This window comes from Mauremys mutica, chromosome 23 (genome assembly GCF_020497125.1).
Source record: "Mauremys mutica isolate MM-2020 ecotype Southern chromosome 23, ASM2049712v1, whole genome shotgun sequence".
In the NCBI taxonomy this organism is placed as follows: Eukaryota; Metazoa; Chordata; order Testudines; family Geoemydidae; genus Mauremys; species Mauremys mutica.
The window spans coordinates 13,830,744-13,845,645 of record NC_059094.1 but is presented as its reverse complement, the minus strand read 5'-3'; the positions used below and the strand labels follow the sequence as shown (position 1 = coordinate 13,845,645).

At 51.0% G+C, this 14,902-nt stretch overlaps 1 protein-coding gene across 2 annotated transcripts in view; it reads right to left on the bottom strand.

Annotated features, from left to right (window-relative positions):
• Window positions 1–3,296: 3,296 nt before the first annotated feature.
• The window catches only part of LOC123355300 (elongation factor 1-alpha, somatic form-like), a 21,610-nt gene continuing 10,004 nt past the window's right edge, over window positions 3,297–14,902 (bottom strand). The window contains exons 1-8 of one of the 2 annotated variants that reach the window (XM_044997632.1): window positions 11,599–11,712; window positions 11,127–11,296; window positions 10,532–10,711; window positions 9,870–10,166; window positions 8,919–9,069; window positions 8,292–8,548; window positions 7,948–8,182; window positions 3,300–3,582 (exon numbers count right to left, since the gene is read on the bottom strand). In XM_044997632.1, coding sequence (XP_044853567.1) covers window positions 3,461–3,582; window positions 7,948–8,182; window positions 8,292–8,548; window positions 8,919–9,069; window positions 9,870–10,166; window positions 10,532–10,711; window positions 11,127–11,270 — 1,386 coding nt within the window. In that variant the 5' untranslated portion in view covers window positions 11,271–11,296; window positions 11,599–11,712 and the 3' untranslated portion in view covers window positions 3,300–3,460. Of the gene's footprint in view, window positions 3,583–7,947; window positions 8,183–8,291; window positions 8,549–8,918; window positions 9,070–9,869; window positions 10,167–10,531; window positions 10,712–11,126; window positions 11,297–11,598; window positions 11,713–14,902 lie in introns of those variants that run through there. The other variant, XM_044997631.1, reaches the window with a different exon arrangement.

Sequence of the window (14,902 nt, the reverse complement as noted above, 5' to 3'; positions counted from 1 at the left end):
TCAGTGCCATCCTCCAAATGGGGATGTGGCTGCATCCAGCCCTCCCTGCTCTTCTGCATTGAGAGGACCTGACCCTTCTCCAGATCTTTATTCATGCAAATAGTCCGTTGGCTTCCTGGGATTGGGATGGTGCCTGGACACTGGCTCTAGTTGTTGTTGTTGTAGGATGTATTGGGTACATGAGCCCACAGTGTGGGAGGACCACATTTATGTTTAAATAAAGTAAAGAAGTAGTAAAAATCAGGATCACCTTGTTTGTTTTAAATCCCTTTCCCCTGGCAAGATGGGACCCTGATCTTGGATAGGGCCTCTAGGTGTCACCATAAAACCAACAACAGACCTAGGATCATGGGAGAAATAACTGCCTGGGCAATTGGGAATGGAGATTGACATTGTGCGTAGAAATGTCTAAGGATTGGGGGTCTCCCTGTGGGGCTCTGGGGTCCCCTTGTTGCTTGCAGAATTGAAGTTTAATTCAGGAAAGAAGGATTTTCTCCCCCTTGGGGCTGCGAAGGTCCCCTCAGCCTGTGACTATAACTGAGTTTGCTGGCAGCAGAGACGGAAACAATAGCACTTTTTAAATGATGCTGTTGAGGTTTGAGTTCACGCCCCATTGACGTGAACAGCCCCACTCACCTCAATGGGGCATGACTGCGAAACCCCCATTTCAACAGTTAACCCTTTCACGCTGCTGATCACCATGGCTTGGCTGGAGCAGCCAGCGAATGTGTTTCTCCAGTGCAGGGGCTTGCTCCATGTACAGGGCTGCAAGGGTTATAAATGTATAAATCCTTGGCTGGTGTGAGATGTGTGATTTTTGGGAGACAACAGTACAGAAGTGTGTGTGTGTGTGTCCGTTGCCACCACCACCACCACACACACACTCCCACTCACTCTCTCTCTCCAGGTTGCCTGGCTGTCACAGGGAACTGAACCATTCCTGATAGAAGAAATCTCCTGATTCCCAGCCAGTCTACAGATACTGGCCAGTTCCCACCCCCCTCAGCCCCAGCTCCACCCCCTGCAGGAGATCAGAACTGTCTCTGAACTCCAGGCCTTGGCCTGTCTCTATACAACACAATGGAAACTAGTAGGTGTGCAAATCCCCCCCCAGCCCCTCTTTCACTTGGTTCTGCCAACGCCCTTCCAGTCCTGACCTAGACTCCTGCCCCACGGCCAACTATGCAGCTCATTTCTGGCCCACAGCACCCAGCTCTTCCAATACCCCCCATCCTGATCTGTACCACCTCTTACTATTGCAGTCTGACCCCTCCCATCTTCTGCCACTGCACCACCAATCCCACCCTCTAGCGCCTACTGCTGGCTCAATCCTTGTTCTGTGTTCATGGCTTTGATGAGAGAGCCAGCAAATCAGAGCTCTACGAGCAGCTGGAGCCAGGGCCACTGGGACCAACCCCCTTGTGCTTTGTGCAAGAACCTGTGTTTTCAGGAGGCATTTGTAAAAGCCAATAGAGGTCCTGTTGGTATGGGAGACACAGGAGACAAGTGTGGGTGTAGATTGTGGTGGGAGACAATCCCCGCTAATCCTGTACAGAAGTGATGGGCTTGAGGCAAAATATTATTGGGTGGAATTCTCTGGCCTATGTACACAGGAGGTCAAGCTAGATGATTGCAATTGTCCCTTCTGACCTGGCAGTCTAGGTATCTACAACCCCTAGATCAGGCACTGTGTAGCGGGACAATATACCCCCCCAAACCAGGGATTGCTTCAAAAATAACTTTCACATTTTAAAGAGGCAGAGAATTAAATACCAGCCTGAGTGACACTGCCATGTGCCTCCACACTTCAGAGCCTTACCCCTGGGCTGGAGACCATGCAGGGCCATCAGGGGCAGGTCTTTTCTACACCCTGATGCTAGGCTCCAACGGAGAAAAGCTGCAGGATTATCCCCCTCCCATCTCACTAGAGAGGAGGGTGCTTGTGACCCCCTGAAAACTGCTCATCACCCCCTAGTTGAGAACTCAGGCCCCTAAGGGAAAGGGGTGACGCTTATACCCTGTAACCCCTGCAAGGCTAGTAACAGTCCTGCCAGAGTCATGGGGGCTGGAAGAAGGCAAATGGCCTCTGGGTGGGGGCAGGGGGGATTCTTACCCCAATTGCTCCTCCCCCGCTGTGAGAAATTAGTTTTAGAAAGAGGAGGGAGGGCAGTTAGCCAGGAACTCGGCTCCAAGTGGGCCCTGTACAGCTTAATGGGGCGAAAATCATAAATACCTGCAGCACTGCACTATTTGAAGCCCGGTGCTTAAAATTAACTGTCCCCTGAGCCCCCCTGCTTGTCTGGCCCCTCTACTGCCACAGAACTGGTCAGCTGGCCAGGTCGCCCTCCAGTGAGGAATAGCCTCTCAGTGGTGTCCTAGCACATGTGGACTTTTAGCTAGGAACAGAGTCAAGCCAAGGGCCAAGATTTTCAAGTGACTCCAGAGGCTGCGTGTCCTACTGGAGACACAGGAAAGGAGCCAGATTTTCAGCACTTTCTGAAAGTCCGTCCCCTTTGACTTGAGCACTCAGAACACAGAGGCCCCCACACTCACTTTGGATGATCTTAGCCAAAAGTTTATGTTCAAAGAGCACATGCCACTGACCTGCAGCATTATGGGAGGAACTGCCAATGCCTTGCCATGCCAGCAGACTGACTGGCATTCCTAGAGGGAAGCTAAGAGCATCTGTATCCCAGCCCTCTACCAACTCCCTTCCTGGAACAGCAGATCTAGAAACTTTAGGTAACAGCACTGCATTTGCCACTCATGGTGTTAGGCCTGACCCCACTAGGAATCATAGTTGAAGCTTGAGTATTTTTTTATACAGCTATTTAACTATACCTGTTAGTATAACTCACTCACAGAGAGTGTGGCAGCTTAGGTTTCCAGAGTAAGTCACTAAAAACTTTACTCTTTCCTTCATAATCGACTAACCTCTTTCCTTTGAGGTTGTAACCATGTAAACTCGTCCCAGTCCCAGTCTGTTGACAGGCCAAGTTCCAGTCTCCCTGCTTAAGAGGTTGTGAATTGTGTTGAATCTTTAAAATGGACTAGAACAGATTTGACTGCAAAGCAGCCCTGGCAGTTGGTTGTCAACCATCTGGTTGATGCAAGAACCAGATGCTTTGAAGACAAGTATAGTGTTTACTCCTTACATTACACTCTACATGCAGAGAGCGACTCCCAGCTGAATTAGACCAAACCACTGAAGCAGAAATCATCATTTATTCACACCACCAGTGAGCAAGTCAAGGAAAAAAACCAAACCCACACGTGCAGCCCAATAAATGAGAAAAAAAAAAAGAAAAGACTCCTATCATCTTATTTTCCTTCGGAAGCTCTTCCAGTGGAGCCAGTCCTGGATAAGTGAGTCCAGACATTGATCTGTGATTGTGGGGGGCTGGGAACCCACTGTTGGTGCTTCTGAGCATGCTGGCACATAGTGACGTTGGAGGAGAATTCACTTCTTATTGGCCTTCACTGCCGACTTGGTGACCTTGGCAGTTCCACCAGCTTTCTTCTCAACAGCCTTGATCACCCCCACAGCCACTGTCTGCCTCATGTCACGAACAGCAAAGCGACCTGCCGGAGAAGGAACACCAGTTAGACGAAGACAAGGACAGAGTAGGAAACTTCCTGGATATTGGGAGGAGTTTCTATGCTAATGACTGGAGTTTGATTTGTGGACTAATGCCTTGCAGAAGTGTCGGATTGTTTTGCATAAGAGTGTGGGAAACTGACATGCAAGTCTCAAGGATGAGGCTCGTTCTTATCTGCTGGGAGGCAATAACAGAATAATAAATTAAAGGGTTGGCCAGGATGTTAAATAGCCAATGAAGTTACAGCTGTGCTTGTCTGCACCTTATTAACCAATTAGCAATTGCTTGATTGCCTGCATTAATTGTATAAATGAAATATGCTGGAGAGAAATAAATGACTTAGCTGCCAATCATACTGACTGAAGAGCTTTGTTCATGCCCGCTTGAGAGGCACCGAGACGCAACAAATGGTGACCCCGACGTGATTCGTATTGAATCATGATAGTGTCGGGAGCCTGAGCCCAGAGGCGAACGGCCAGGAGCCTGAGCCCAGAGGCGGGGAGTGCCTATCCGATGTGATTCGTATCGAATGCTGAAAGTGTCGGTGGCCTAGTCTCGGTGGCCTGTTCCAGGCGGAAGAGCCGCGGCGGGGAGTGCTGGAGAAGGGCCGGCCCCCGGGCGTCCAAAGGAGAGGCGCATCTGAGCTCAGAGGTGAGCGGCTAATATGGGAACCGCTGCATCAGCGGAACAAAAGATAACACAGAAGCCCCCGGGCGTCCAACAGAGACGCGGTGAGCGGCTGGGAGCCGCAGGGGAGAGTGCCGGAGAAGCCCCCGGGCGTCCAACAGAGACGCGGTGAGCGGCTGGGAGCCGCAGGGGAGAGTGCCGGAGACGCCCCCGGGCGTCCAACAGAGACGCGCGCCTGAGCTCAGGGGCGAGCGTCCGAAAAGAGAGGCGCACCCAAGCTCAGATATGAGTACCGCTGTATCAGCTGAAGAAAAGATAACATAGAAGTTTTATTTGCACATTATGAACCGACAAAGGGAAAAGATCTTCCCTGCTGCACTGATTCACTTATTAAGAAGAGAGGGGGAGTTGTGGAGGCTTCTCCCGACCGGCCTTCGGGCACAGGACGAGGAGGTGCTCCGCTGGAAGCGAGCCCTGGACGGGAAGACGTTGGAGTGCACGGCGCAGGCAGAGGCTTGTGCCGGGGCCCCGGAGGTCGTTCGGACCTACAGAAGCCCGGAGAAGGCATCCCACGCTGGCTGGTTTGAGCCTGGGATAGTGCTGGGAAAACCATTATGCTTCTCCGGTATGAGCAGCGATAGCTGACACAGGATTTACAGATTAAAAGAAGCCAAGCAGGGAAGGAAAAGGAACAGCATGAGTTAACAAGGCAAGAAAGCTCATTCCTTTTTTTTGGCCCAGCCAAGGACATTGCTTGCAATTAAGACTTGGCGAACGGCCAAGAGAAAGGGGGGGGCTTGACTGTGCTCAGGCCGCTGGAATAGCTGTAAAACTCGGCCTGGCATTACCGGAATGTGTTAGATTTCTTTTTTTATGGGTAAAGAAACGCTACAAAAAGGACTGACTGCTTGGACCCATGATTTTTATTGCAAAAGACCCCTTCATATCAGGAGAATTTTCCTACTGATGATTGGCCTAATTTTTTTTTAGTTCCATTGTGCTTTTAAACAGCAGCAATAAAGGACAAGGTAATGTGCTGGCTAATTTCTCCCTTGTCCGCTGCAGCCCCCACGTTCTGGATATTTCCCCCGTAAAAGCTGAACCACAACGGTGGTGAAAAAGGAGAAAAAACACTCACAGTATTGACATTGCCAAAGTCCAGAAATTCCTGACTAAAAAGACATTGAGAACTGATCCTGGTGAAGAGACAAAGAATTGTACACTGGCAGGAAGAAATTTGGGACTCCTGCTGAGAAATGTGATATTAATTGGATTTTGGGATTTATTTTACAGGCTGTGCCCTGTGTTTTGGATAAATCCTTTAGTATGTATAGCCCACCCTAATTGGATTGTAAATGATATGTCCTTATTTTATTGAGGCTGAGAAAGCATTGCCGTGGGAGCTAGTATGTTTGAATTTTTGAATGGCCAGCTAATGGCCATTCGGAGTAATTTTGAGCACCAGGATAGCCCACTGCCCTTACAAATATATTAGGAGTGCCATTTGATTTGGAATTGTAAAAATATATTTTGACACTGTTTAAGTAAAAGTGTAAATATTTGCAGTGCCCCTCCCCAGCATGTAAAACGGTTGAGTTGGGGGGTGAGGGCTTTTCAATATCGAACCCTGCCGGGTTCATGGGGAGGATGAATGTGAAATTATTTACCCCAGCTTTTTAGAGTTTAATTGTTTGTTGTTTTTTAAGTTTGAGAAAACTCAGCCAAAAGGTTTGTTGAGTATTCTTAAGGGGGGAATTGTGGATTGTGTAGGCATAAATTTAGGTAATTTGGGAGAATGGCTTTGAATTTATGTGACCCTAAGAATTTTTATGTAAAGTGCCTTTGTTAGTCTATTTAGACTTTTTGTTAATTTTGTGTTATGTGCTGATTATTGGCCGTTGTAGACTGCTTGATATTAGATGTGGCCTATATTATAATAGACAGCGTATTTGGAGAGGAAATATGGATCGGGCCCAGGCAGGCACGCAATAGATAGAGAACTTGAAGGGAAAACAGGATCGGGCCCAAGCGGACAGGCAACAGATAAGGCTTGGAAAGCTGGCTGAAAAACTCTTGAGGGCGTAGCGAGACTAAAAGTTTAACTCTATGGTTGCCAGAGGGAATAAAGGTTGAATTTTGTAAAAATGCTTAGAGAAAAGTTTTTGGTGTTTTGAAATGTTTGTAAATAAATTTAGGCAAGAAATTAGTTTGCAATTGTTTGGCCATGAATATTTTGTTGCATTAGTTGAAGATTGTATATTGTGCTATGTAATTGTAATTGTATTAGGCTAAGGGCATATAAGTGGTGATGTTTTTTTTTTAGTGTTTAAAATTAGAAGCTAATAGTAAGAAATTTTAAGCTGTGATTAGCTTTGAATTTTAGGAGTAAGCTAGGAAGCAATTGTATTAATGTAAATGATTTACCTGATGAAGTAATTTTTTTGTTTTGCCTGCTAGCTATATAGGGTTTTGGTATATTTTAAGTAATGATTAATTGCCCAGTAGGGGTAGTTTTGTTTTTGTTTTTTAGATATTACAGAAAATTGGTGTTAGCTGTATAGCATTTAATGTACCATGTAATTATTTATGAATTGCATGGTTATGGATAAGCCTTATAGATTGAGGAAGTATTATTTGGCTTTTAGTTTTGTTTTGTTTAATTGGTTATTGTAATTTTTTATGTGTTTTTGGAATAGAGGGGAGAATTTCCCTATGCTGCCTTGGTGGAAAATTACAGCTGCGTGATTACGAGAACAGAGGGATGAGATAATGTTGTTATGAGAAAGTAGGGAACTGCCAGAGCGAGGCAAAGGCCAGGTGGCCTAATTGGATCAGATACGGTGCATGGGAAATGGGAAGACAGTAAGCCAGGTGGATTCCGGCGAAGTGGGTCCGGCCTTGGTTGATTTTGGCGCAGAGTGCCATAAATACTACGGCCTTTTGCTGCCCCATGTTGCTGCAGTGGAAGCCCTTATTGGAAACCTGCTTTGTGGGTGTTTGCACATTGGCAGAACCCTCCTGGCCCCTTGGGCCACTTGCGTTACCTGGAGGAGGGATGTTTAGGTAAAAGTAGGGCACTGCGGAAGATATTGTTACGGTTTAGTTAGGCAGCTGGTGTTTAGATTTGCTTTTAGTTTTGCTGTGTTAATAGATTGTAGTAATGTGATGCTATAAGTTGAAAATGTTTTGCTGTGCCTTCCTTTTTTTTTATTATGAGAAAAGGGGGGAAGTGTCGGATTGTTTTGCATAAGAGTGTGGGAAACTGACATGCAAGTCTCAAGGATGAGGCTCGTTCTTATCTGCTGGGAGGCAATAACAGAATAATAAATTAAAGGGTTGGCCAGGATGTTAAATAGCCAATGAAGTTACAGCTGTGCCTGTCTGCACCTTATTAACCAATTAGCAATTGCTTGATTGCCTGCATTAATTGTATAAATGAAATATGCTGGAGAGAAATAAATGACTTAGCTGCCAATCATACTGACTGAAGAGCTTTGTTCATGCCCGCTTGAGAGGCACCGAGACGCAACACAGAAGCATTTTATTACTCAAGCCAATGAAAGGGTAGGTACAAGTTTACCTCCCGTTGCTATGGAGAGCAGCTATCTAAGAGCTGAATCCTAGCATTAGTCGTCTTAAAACAGAGTTGCAGTGTTAGGACATGTTCAGACAGACACTCAAGAGCCAGACTTGAACCAATACAAGGAATACGAAATCTTACCAAGAGGTGGGTACTCGGAGAAGCTCTCCACACACATGGGTTTGCCAGGAATCATCTGCACAATGGCAGCATCCCCAGACTTCAGTGCCTTGGGATTGTCCTCCAGCTTCTTGCCAGACCTGCGGTCGATCTTCTCCTTCAGCTCCGCAAACTTGCAGGCGATGTGAGCAGTGTGGCAATCCAGCACTGGGGAGTAGCCAGCGGCGATCTGGCCAGGGTGGTTCAGGATGATGACCTGCAGAGAAAGAAGGGGGTGGGGGGAGAATTCAAAATCAAGGGACTGGTCACATTTCAAGGAGACTGGTGGGCAGCAATAGGGAGTTTACAGATCCCGAATCACTGACCTGAGAGGTGAAGCTGCCGGCCTCCATGGGAGGGTCGTTCTTGCTGTCTCCAGCCACGTTCCCACGCCGGATGTCTTTCACAGACACGTTCTTCACGTTGAACCCAACGTTGTCACCCGGCAGCGCCTCTGCCAGAGCCTCGTGGTGCATTTCCACCGACTTCACCTCCGTGGTGACGTTGGCGGGGGCAAAAGTCACAACCATGCCGGCCTTCATGAAGCCAGTCTCCACGCGGCCCACTGGGACTGTTCCGATGCCTGGGGAGACACGTACTGGTCAGTTTGGTGTTAATGAGCTAAAAGAAGGTTACGTGGGGAGAGGAAGGAATTGGAGATGCAACAAGCAGAGATCACCCGCTCTTTGCTTCGGCATCCTCTGTCCAGAGGCCCCATTCAGCCTTATGGCCATTAAGGGGAAATAGAGCAATAATGTCAGCCCAGCATTGCCAAGAGAGGGTGTGACTGAGTCTCTATCCCAGACATTCAGTAGGGAGGTGTTCCCGGTCCACGTGAGCTGCAGTTTAGGTGGAATTACATCACCTAAAATGGCAGCCACCATTTTACATGTTCCTTTACGGGGAGAGTTCTATTGTCCCAGCCCTGCTGGGACACGCTCGCCCCTACTCACCGCCGATCTTGTAGACATCCTGCAGGGGCAGGCGGAGGGGTTTGTTGATGGGGCGGGAAGGAGGGATAATGGAATCCAGGGCTTCCAGCAGTGTTGTACCAGAAACGTTGCCTTCCTTCCTCGTAATGCTCCAGCCTTTGAACCAAGGCATCTGCAAGGTATGTATGAGGGGAGAGGAGATGATTGTAATTGACAGCTCACAAGTCACCTGCAGAGCTTGGGTGAACTTGGCAACAGGTCCCAAGTACTCCACTTCCTACAGATTCTCTTTCCTCCCCCCCAAAAAGTTTCAGCTAAGCAGAGGTGCATCCCTTGTGATTTGTGAGAATGAACAAGAAACAGATCTAGGCTTAGCCTCAGGGATGAAAGTAACTTACAGAACTTACTGGTACAGCTGGAGTCCTGGGGGTGGTCTCACCCAGAAGAGGCGGGGCCTCTCAAGATTTAAGGGCCCTGGGGCACGGGCTGTGGCTGGGAGTCCAAGGGCCTTTAAATCACCCCTGGGCTCCCAGCTGCAGAGGTGGAGTTAGGCCCCAGCCCGGCTGCCAGAGCTGTGGGGGGGATTTAAAGAGCCCAGGGCTCCGTGCAGCAGCCAGAGCACCGGGCCCTTTAAATCCCTGCTGCGGAAGCCAGTGCAGTCTAGGAATTTAAATGCCTTAGAATAGAATATCAGGGTTGGAAGGGACCAGCTTACTTTCACCTCTGCTTAGCCTCCATCAAGCCATGAAATCCTAGCTCAAGACAGTGAGATAACCGTCCAATTTAGAGAATCTCAGAGGGCCAGTGTCTTATTGCAACACGGAGCCCAGCAGTAGTAACTTTAAGCTGAACTCATTTCAGTTTACAAACCACCCATTCTCTCCAGCGGTAAACCAATGCCCATCCCATCCCCCCAGAAGTCTCCACACCTCTCTACTAGAGGGGCCATGTAGAAACAGGCAGGCTACTCACATTGGCGCTGGCCTCCAACATGTTGTCCCCATGCCAGCCAGAGATGGGCACGAATGCCACAGAGGCTGGGTTGTAGCCGATCTTCTTGATGTAGGCGCTCACTTCCTTGGTGATCTCCTGGTAGCGCTTGCCACTGTAAGGGGGCTCCGTGGAGTCCATCTTGTTCACCCCAACAATGAGCTGCTTCACCCCCAGCGTGTAGGCCAGCAGGGCGTGCTCCCGGGTCTGCCCGTTCTTAGAGATGCCAGCTTCAAACTCTCCCACGCCAGCCGCCACAATCAGCACCGCACAGTCAGCCTGGGGAGGGAAACGGGCCAGGAGAACAGTTCATACTGTGAACAAGGGGACCGGTAGGGATGTGACAGACCTAGCTACCCTACAGATAAAGGAGATCCTCTCCACCCCCCACTCCACTCCCCCCCCCCAAAAAACCAGTCTCCCTCAGGAGGGACTGGCAGCCCTTCCCTGTATAGGCCTAAAAGCTGCACCACCACCCCACACCTAGAGCCCGATGCATCGAGTGGCAATGTTATTCCTTGCAATGCTAAGGTCACAGGACTAGTTTGCAGTTAAATTAGGATGTTATTGGGATGCCACAAGGCATAGCAGCAAACCCAGTATAATCAAACTCTTCCCAGGGGTTTCACTGCCCCAGTCCATACCTGAGAGGTGCCGGTGATCATGTTCTTGATGAAGTCTCTGTGCCCAGGGGCATCGATGATGGTGATGTAGTACTTGGTGGTCTCGAACTTCCACAGGGAGATGTCGATGGTGATCCCACGCTCCCGCTCGGCCTTCAGCTTATCCAGCACCCAGGCGTATTTGAAGGAGCCCTTGCCCATCTGCGTGGGAGGAGAGAGACACCGGTTACAGCAGGCCAGGCCCGCTGCTGTTGGAAGCTGCTAGTGGAGAAACAGGCACAAGCCAGGGACAATCCCTCCCAGCGATGGGCGTGAAATGCAGGAGGGGGGTGTAAATATTTGAAGCAGATTCCCCCTGCCTGGAAGGGGACACGCCTGCCCCAGCCGTCCCTGTTCAGGGCAGAGCAATATACTAGGTGCAAGTACAGGGAACCCAGAGGCAGGCATGGGGCAGTGTTCACCCCTCACCCCCTTGTAAGCTGGTTACACTGCAGCTGGGAAAGGGCCCGATTCCCCAACCCCCCCAGGGCCCAACACCTTTTGGGAGGTCAAGGAGCCAGAGGGGGGCCGCTGGGGCCATTGGGGGGGGGTGCAGGGGAGTCAGAAATGCCCCCACCTCAGCCGCCTCCTTCTCGAACTTCTCGATGGTTCGCTTGTCGATGCCCCCGCACTTGTAGATGAGGTGCCCGGTGGTGGTGGATTTCCCCGAGTCCACGTGGCCGATCACCACGATGTTGATGTGGGTTTTCTCCTTGCCCATGGTGCCGGAGGGAGCGCGAGCGGGACCTGCAGGGCAGAGTTACCGAACAGCGATTGGCGCGGAGCCGCTCCGGTGTGACTCCGGAGTAACAAGCCAGCGTCACACCGGGGGGGACACAGCAGAGCACGCCCTGCAGCCAGACACATTGGTAGGGGCTCCGATCCCCCGGGCTAGAACCGGAGCCCAGCCCAGCCCTCCCGCTTCAGTCACACCAGCCAATTCGGATCGAGCGATCGCTGCCAGCCCACCCTCTCGCGAGCTGCTTAGAGCAGTGCGGACTGTGCGCCCCCTCCCAGCCCTGAGGCCCCCCCCCCAAAACCCCGCTCACCTCCAGTCTCGTTGCCATGATCCGTCTCCAAACAGCAGCCCCCCGTCCGGCCGCCCGGGGCTTTTAAAGAGCCCGCGGGGGAGGAGCCGAGCGGCCGGCCCGGGGCTGCACAAAGCGGCCTCGCCCCACCCCTTGAGAGGGACTGATTCAATTAGACCCCGGTCCCTGGCCGGCCCCTGCGGCGGGGGGCACTCCCCCCCCCCCGCGCGCGCATAACTGGGCCCCTCCCAGCACCCCCCTTCCCCAGGCTCTGGGAGCTGCACACGGGGAGGGTTTGGCAGGTGTGTAACCCACCCCCCCATCCCCATCCGCCTGGCCCCGGCAATGCCCCTCCAGCCCTGCCCTGCTGCTGCCCCACCCCATCTCTGGCTAGTCCAGCTCCTGGGGACATACACCCTCCCCCCCAGTCACAGCTCTGCCAATGCCCCCCCCCCGTGATGACCCCAGAACCATTACCCCCCTTCTCCCATTACAGATGGGGAAACTGAGGCACAACGCAAGGTAATGACTTGTCTAAGGTCACCCAACAGGCTAGTGTAACAGCATCCACTAGGCAACCCTGTCGCCACTGTGTACTGGGGGAGGGGGGGCTGTGGGTACTCAGAGACTCTGACCTTGAGGAATCCAGGCTTAAACATATTGCGCTAAATGCAAATGAGCCCAGAACACTGGGCGAGCGTGGCAAAAAAATCAATCAGACTAAACCAGGGGCAGGCAACCTATGGCACGGGTGCCAAAGGCGGCAGGGGAGCTGATTTTCAGTGGCACTCACACTGCCTGGTCCTGGCCACCGGTCCGGGGGGCTCTGCATTTTAATTTAATTTTAAATTAAGCCTCTTAAACATTTTAAAAACCTTATTTACTTTACATACGACAATAGTTTAGTTATATAGTATAGACTTATAGAAAGAGACCTTCTAAAAACGTTAAAATGTATCACCGGCACGCGGAACCTTAAATCCGAGTGAATAAACGAAGACTCGGCCCAGCACTGCTGAAAGGTCGCCGACCCCTGGACTAAACCAAGAGTAAAAATCTCAGACCACTGAAGAGATTCCTTTCCCCTCCCACCCAGCACATTGTGCCTCTGGGAGAATTAAAGGCAAGAAAGAGGCGTTTGATTTCATTTCTTCAGCCTAGTTTCTTTTTTAGATTGTTTTTATTCCCAGAGCTACAGTGGGGAGTGAGAGAAAAGGTCTGGCTCAGGGGCTGGAAATGAGCAGATGCTGGAACATGCCCCACAACCTGAGGCTTCAGGATCTCCATGTGGAGTTTTGGGGTCTTCTCCCCCCCCCCCAATGTTTTCTGGAGAATCCAAGTTTCAATTTAAACAAAGGTCCCTTCGGCCTGTGATTGAGCCAGAGGTCTTGGAAGACACTCAGAGAAGTGTGAAATGCCCCATTCACCTCAACTGGATATGAACTTTCTCACCTAAATAGCATCACCCAGCAGTGGCAGCAGAGTTAACTCCTTCCCTGCTGGTCACCTAGCTAATGTGCAGCTCCAGGGTGAGGCCATTCCTGCCAAATGCATTTTTATATGGAAAGGCTGCAAGGTGCAAAGCTGGACGTGCCTGGCTGTTCGATGAGCGATTTGATTTTGGGGATCTCAGCACGGCACGGCCCCTTGCCCCTCCCCAGGGGACAGCAATGCCCCAGCTTTCTGCAGGGGAGGTTCCCTAGCCAATATTAAACCATTGTTGCCCCGTTGTTTACGCTATTAACAGGCTACCTAGCCAGTCTCCCCCCACGCCATCGTCCCCCTGCTCCGAGTCCCCCCCTCTGCACACACACCCTCTTTTTGCTGGGTGGGACCTACCCTTTGGGTCAGTGGTTTGAGTCTGGCTCAGGGCAGTGGCAGCCATAAGCTTTGTGGCTGTACAGTGACTGTAGAATGGGGTCTGTGAAATGTGCCATCCGGGGGTCTCTGTACATTTCTCAGCAGCCAGGGACCCGTAACACAATTCGCCTCCTCCCTCTTCAGAGTGGCCAACGACTGAATGGGCCACGGAGAGGAAAAGACGGTCGGGTGCCTGGGATTCGGCAGGCCCTGCTCTGCCACAGAACTCTTGTGTGACCTTGGGCAAGTCACGTCGTTTCTCGCTGCCTCGGTTCCCTGCCTGTACAATGGCATAACAGCAGTTCTCAGATACTACAGAAATGGGAGCCATACAAGTGCCTGATATAGGTGGCTACAGGCCAAGCCTGAAGTGTGGGGGAGCTTGCCTGGCCATTGCTCTGCCTGTGCTGGAGATAAACAGAGGACTTCAATCTCCGCTCCTAATTTTTACAGGGGAACATGGTAAAGGATACATGCAGGGCCCTAGTCAGTCTCTTCCCCATCTCTGACCTGGCCCCTCACTTCCCCCGCTGTCAGTGGCAATGTGGGGTGGCCGTGTGTCTCCTTGGGCGCCGAGGGCCCTGTGCCGAGGGCTGCACTTCTGGCCCCAGCTCTGCCTTCACCTTCAAATCAAAGAGTAGGGTTGGGTGATCTGCAGAGATGATGCCTCCGAGGGGAGAATGGCAGGGGGGCTGTGCACCGTGGTTGATGGCGCTGGGATAGACGTTGGAGTGAATTCACGTCACATGGATGTTGCTCAGTGATGCTTGGAGATCTCATTTAAACAGCTGCAGGTTTATGACCTAAGGGGTTAAAAGCCACAGCCCTTCCTTGGCCAGTGAGTGCCTGTGGGCAGGGGCTGGTTCATTTTAACAAGGCTTTGTTCATGAGTGGTGGGGTGGGGTGCAGGGCTGTGAAAGGGCCCCATTTAACACACCCGAGCAAGGAACAGGCTCTGTTTGAAGCTGATCTCCCCCTCTGATGCGATTAGAGAGTTTATCAGCCCTTCTCTTGCTTCCCCTCTGCCACTAGCCACCACTCTCCCAGTCTCTCTCAAGCAGACCACTGGAGTCTCCCTGCAATGTCTCTTCTAACTTATAGCAATTGCCAGAGCAACTGTGTGTGTGTGAGACGTAGGGAAGAGATTAATCTTCCCCCAGCAACCCCAGCCTTTGGGATACCCCCTGCAGCACTGCTAAAGAGGACGGTGCCTTCTCCACATTTGGGGATAACTCTGTTTGTTGAGTTAGGCCTGGGAGCAGCCTCCCGGTACCGACTTGGAACTAGGCTCAGATTGCTGCTAGAATATCTCCGTATAATGGGCCAAATCTGAATCTCGTGGCACCTGGCTACAGGCCCAGATTTATGAGTATTTGGATCCAGAGCACTGGTTCTGCCCATCGCAGAGATAAAACGTTGGGATTTGGTCCCATCTTTTGAACAGCACCTGACCACTGGGGCTGGA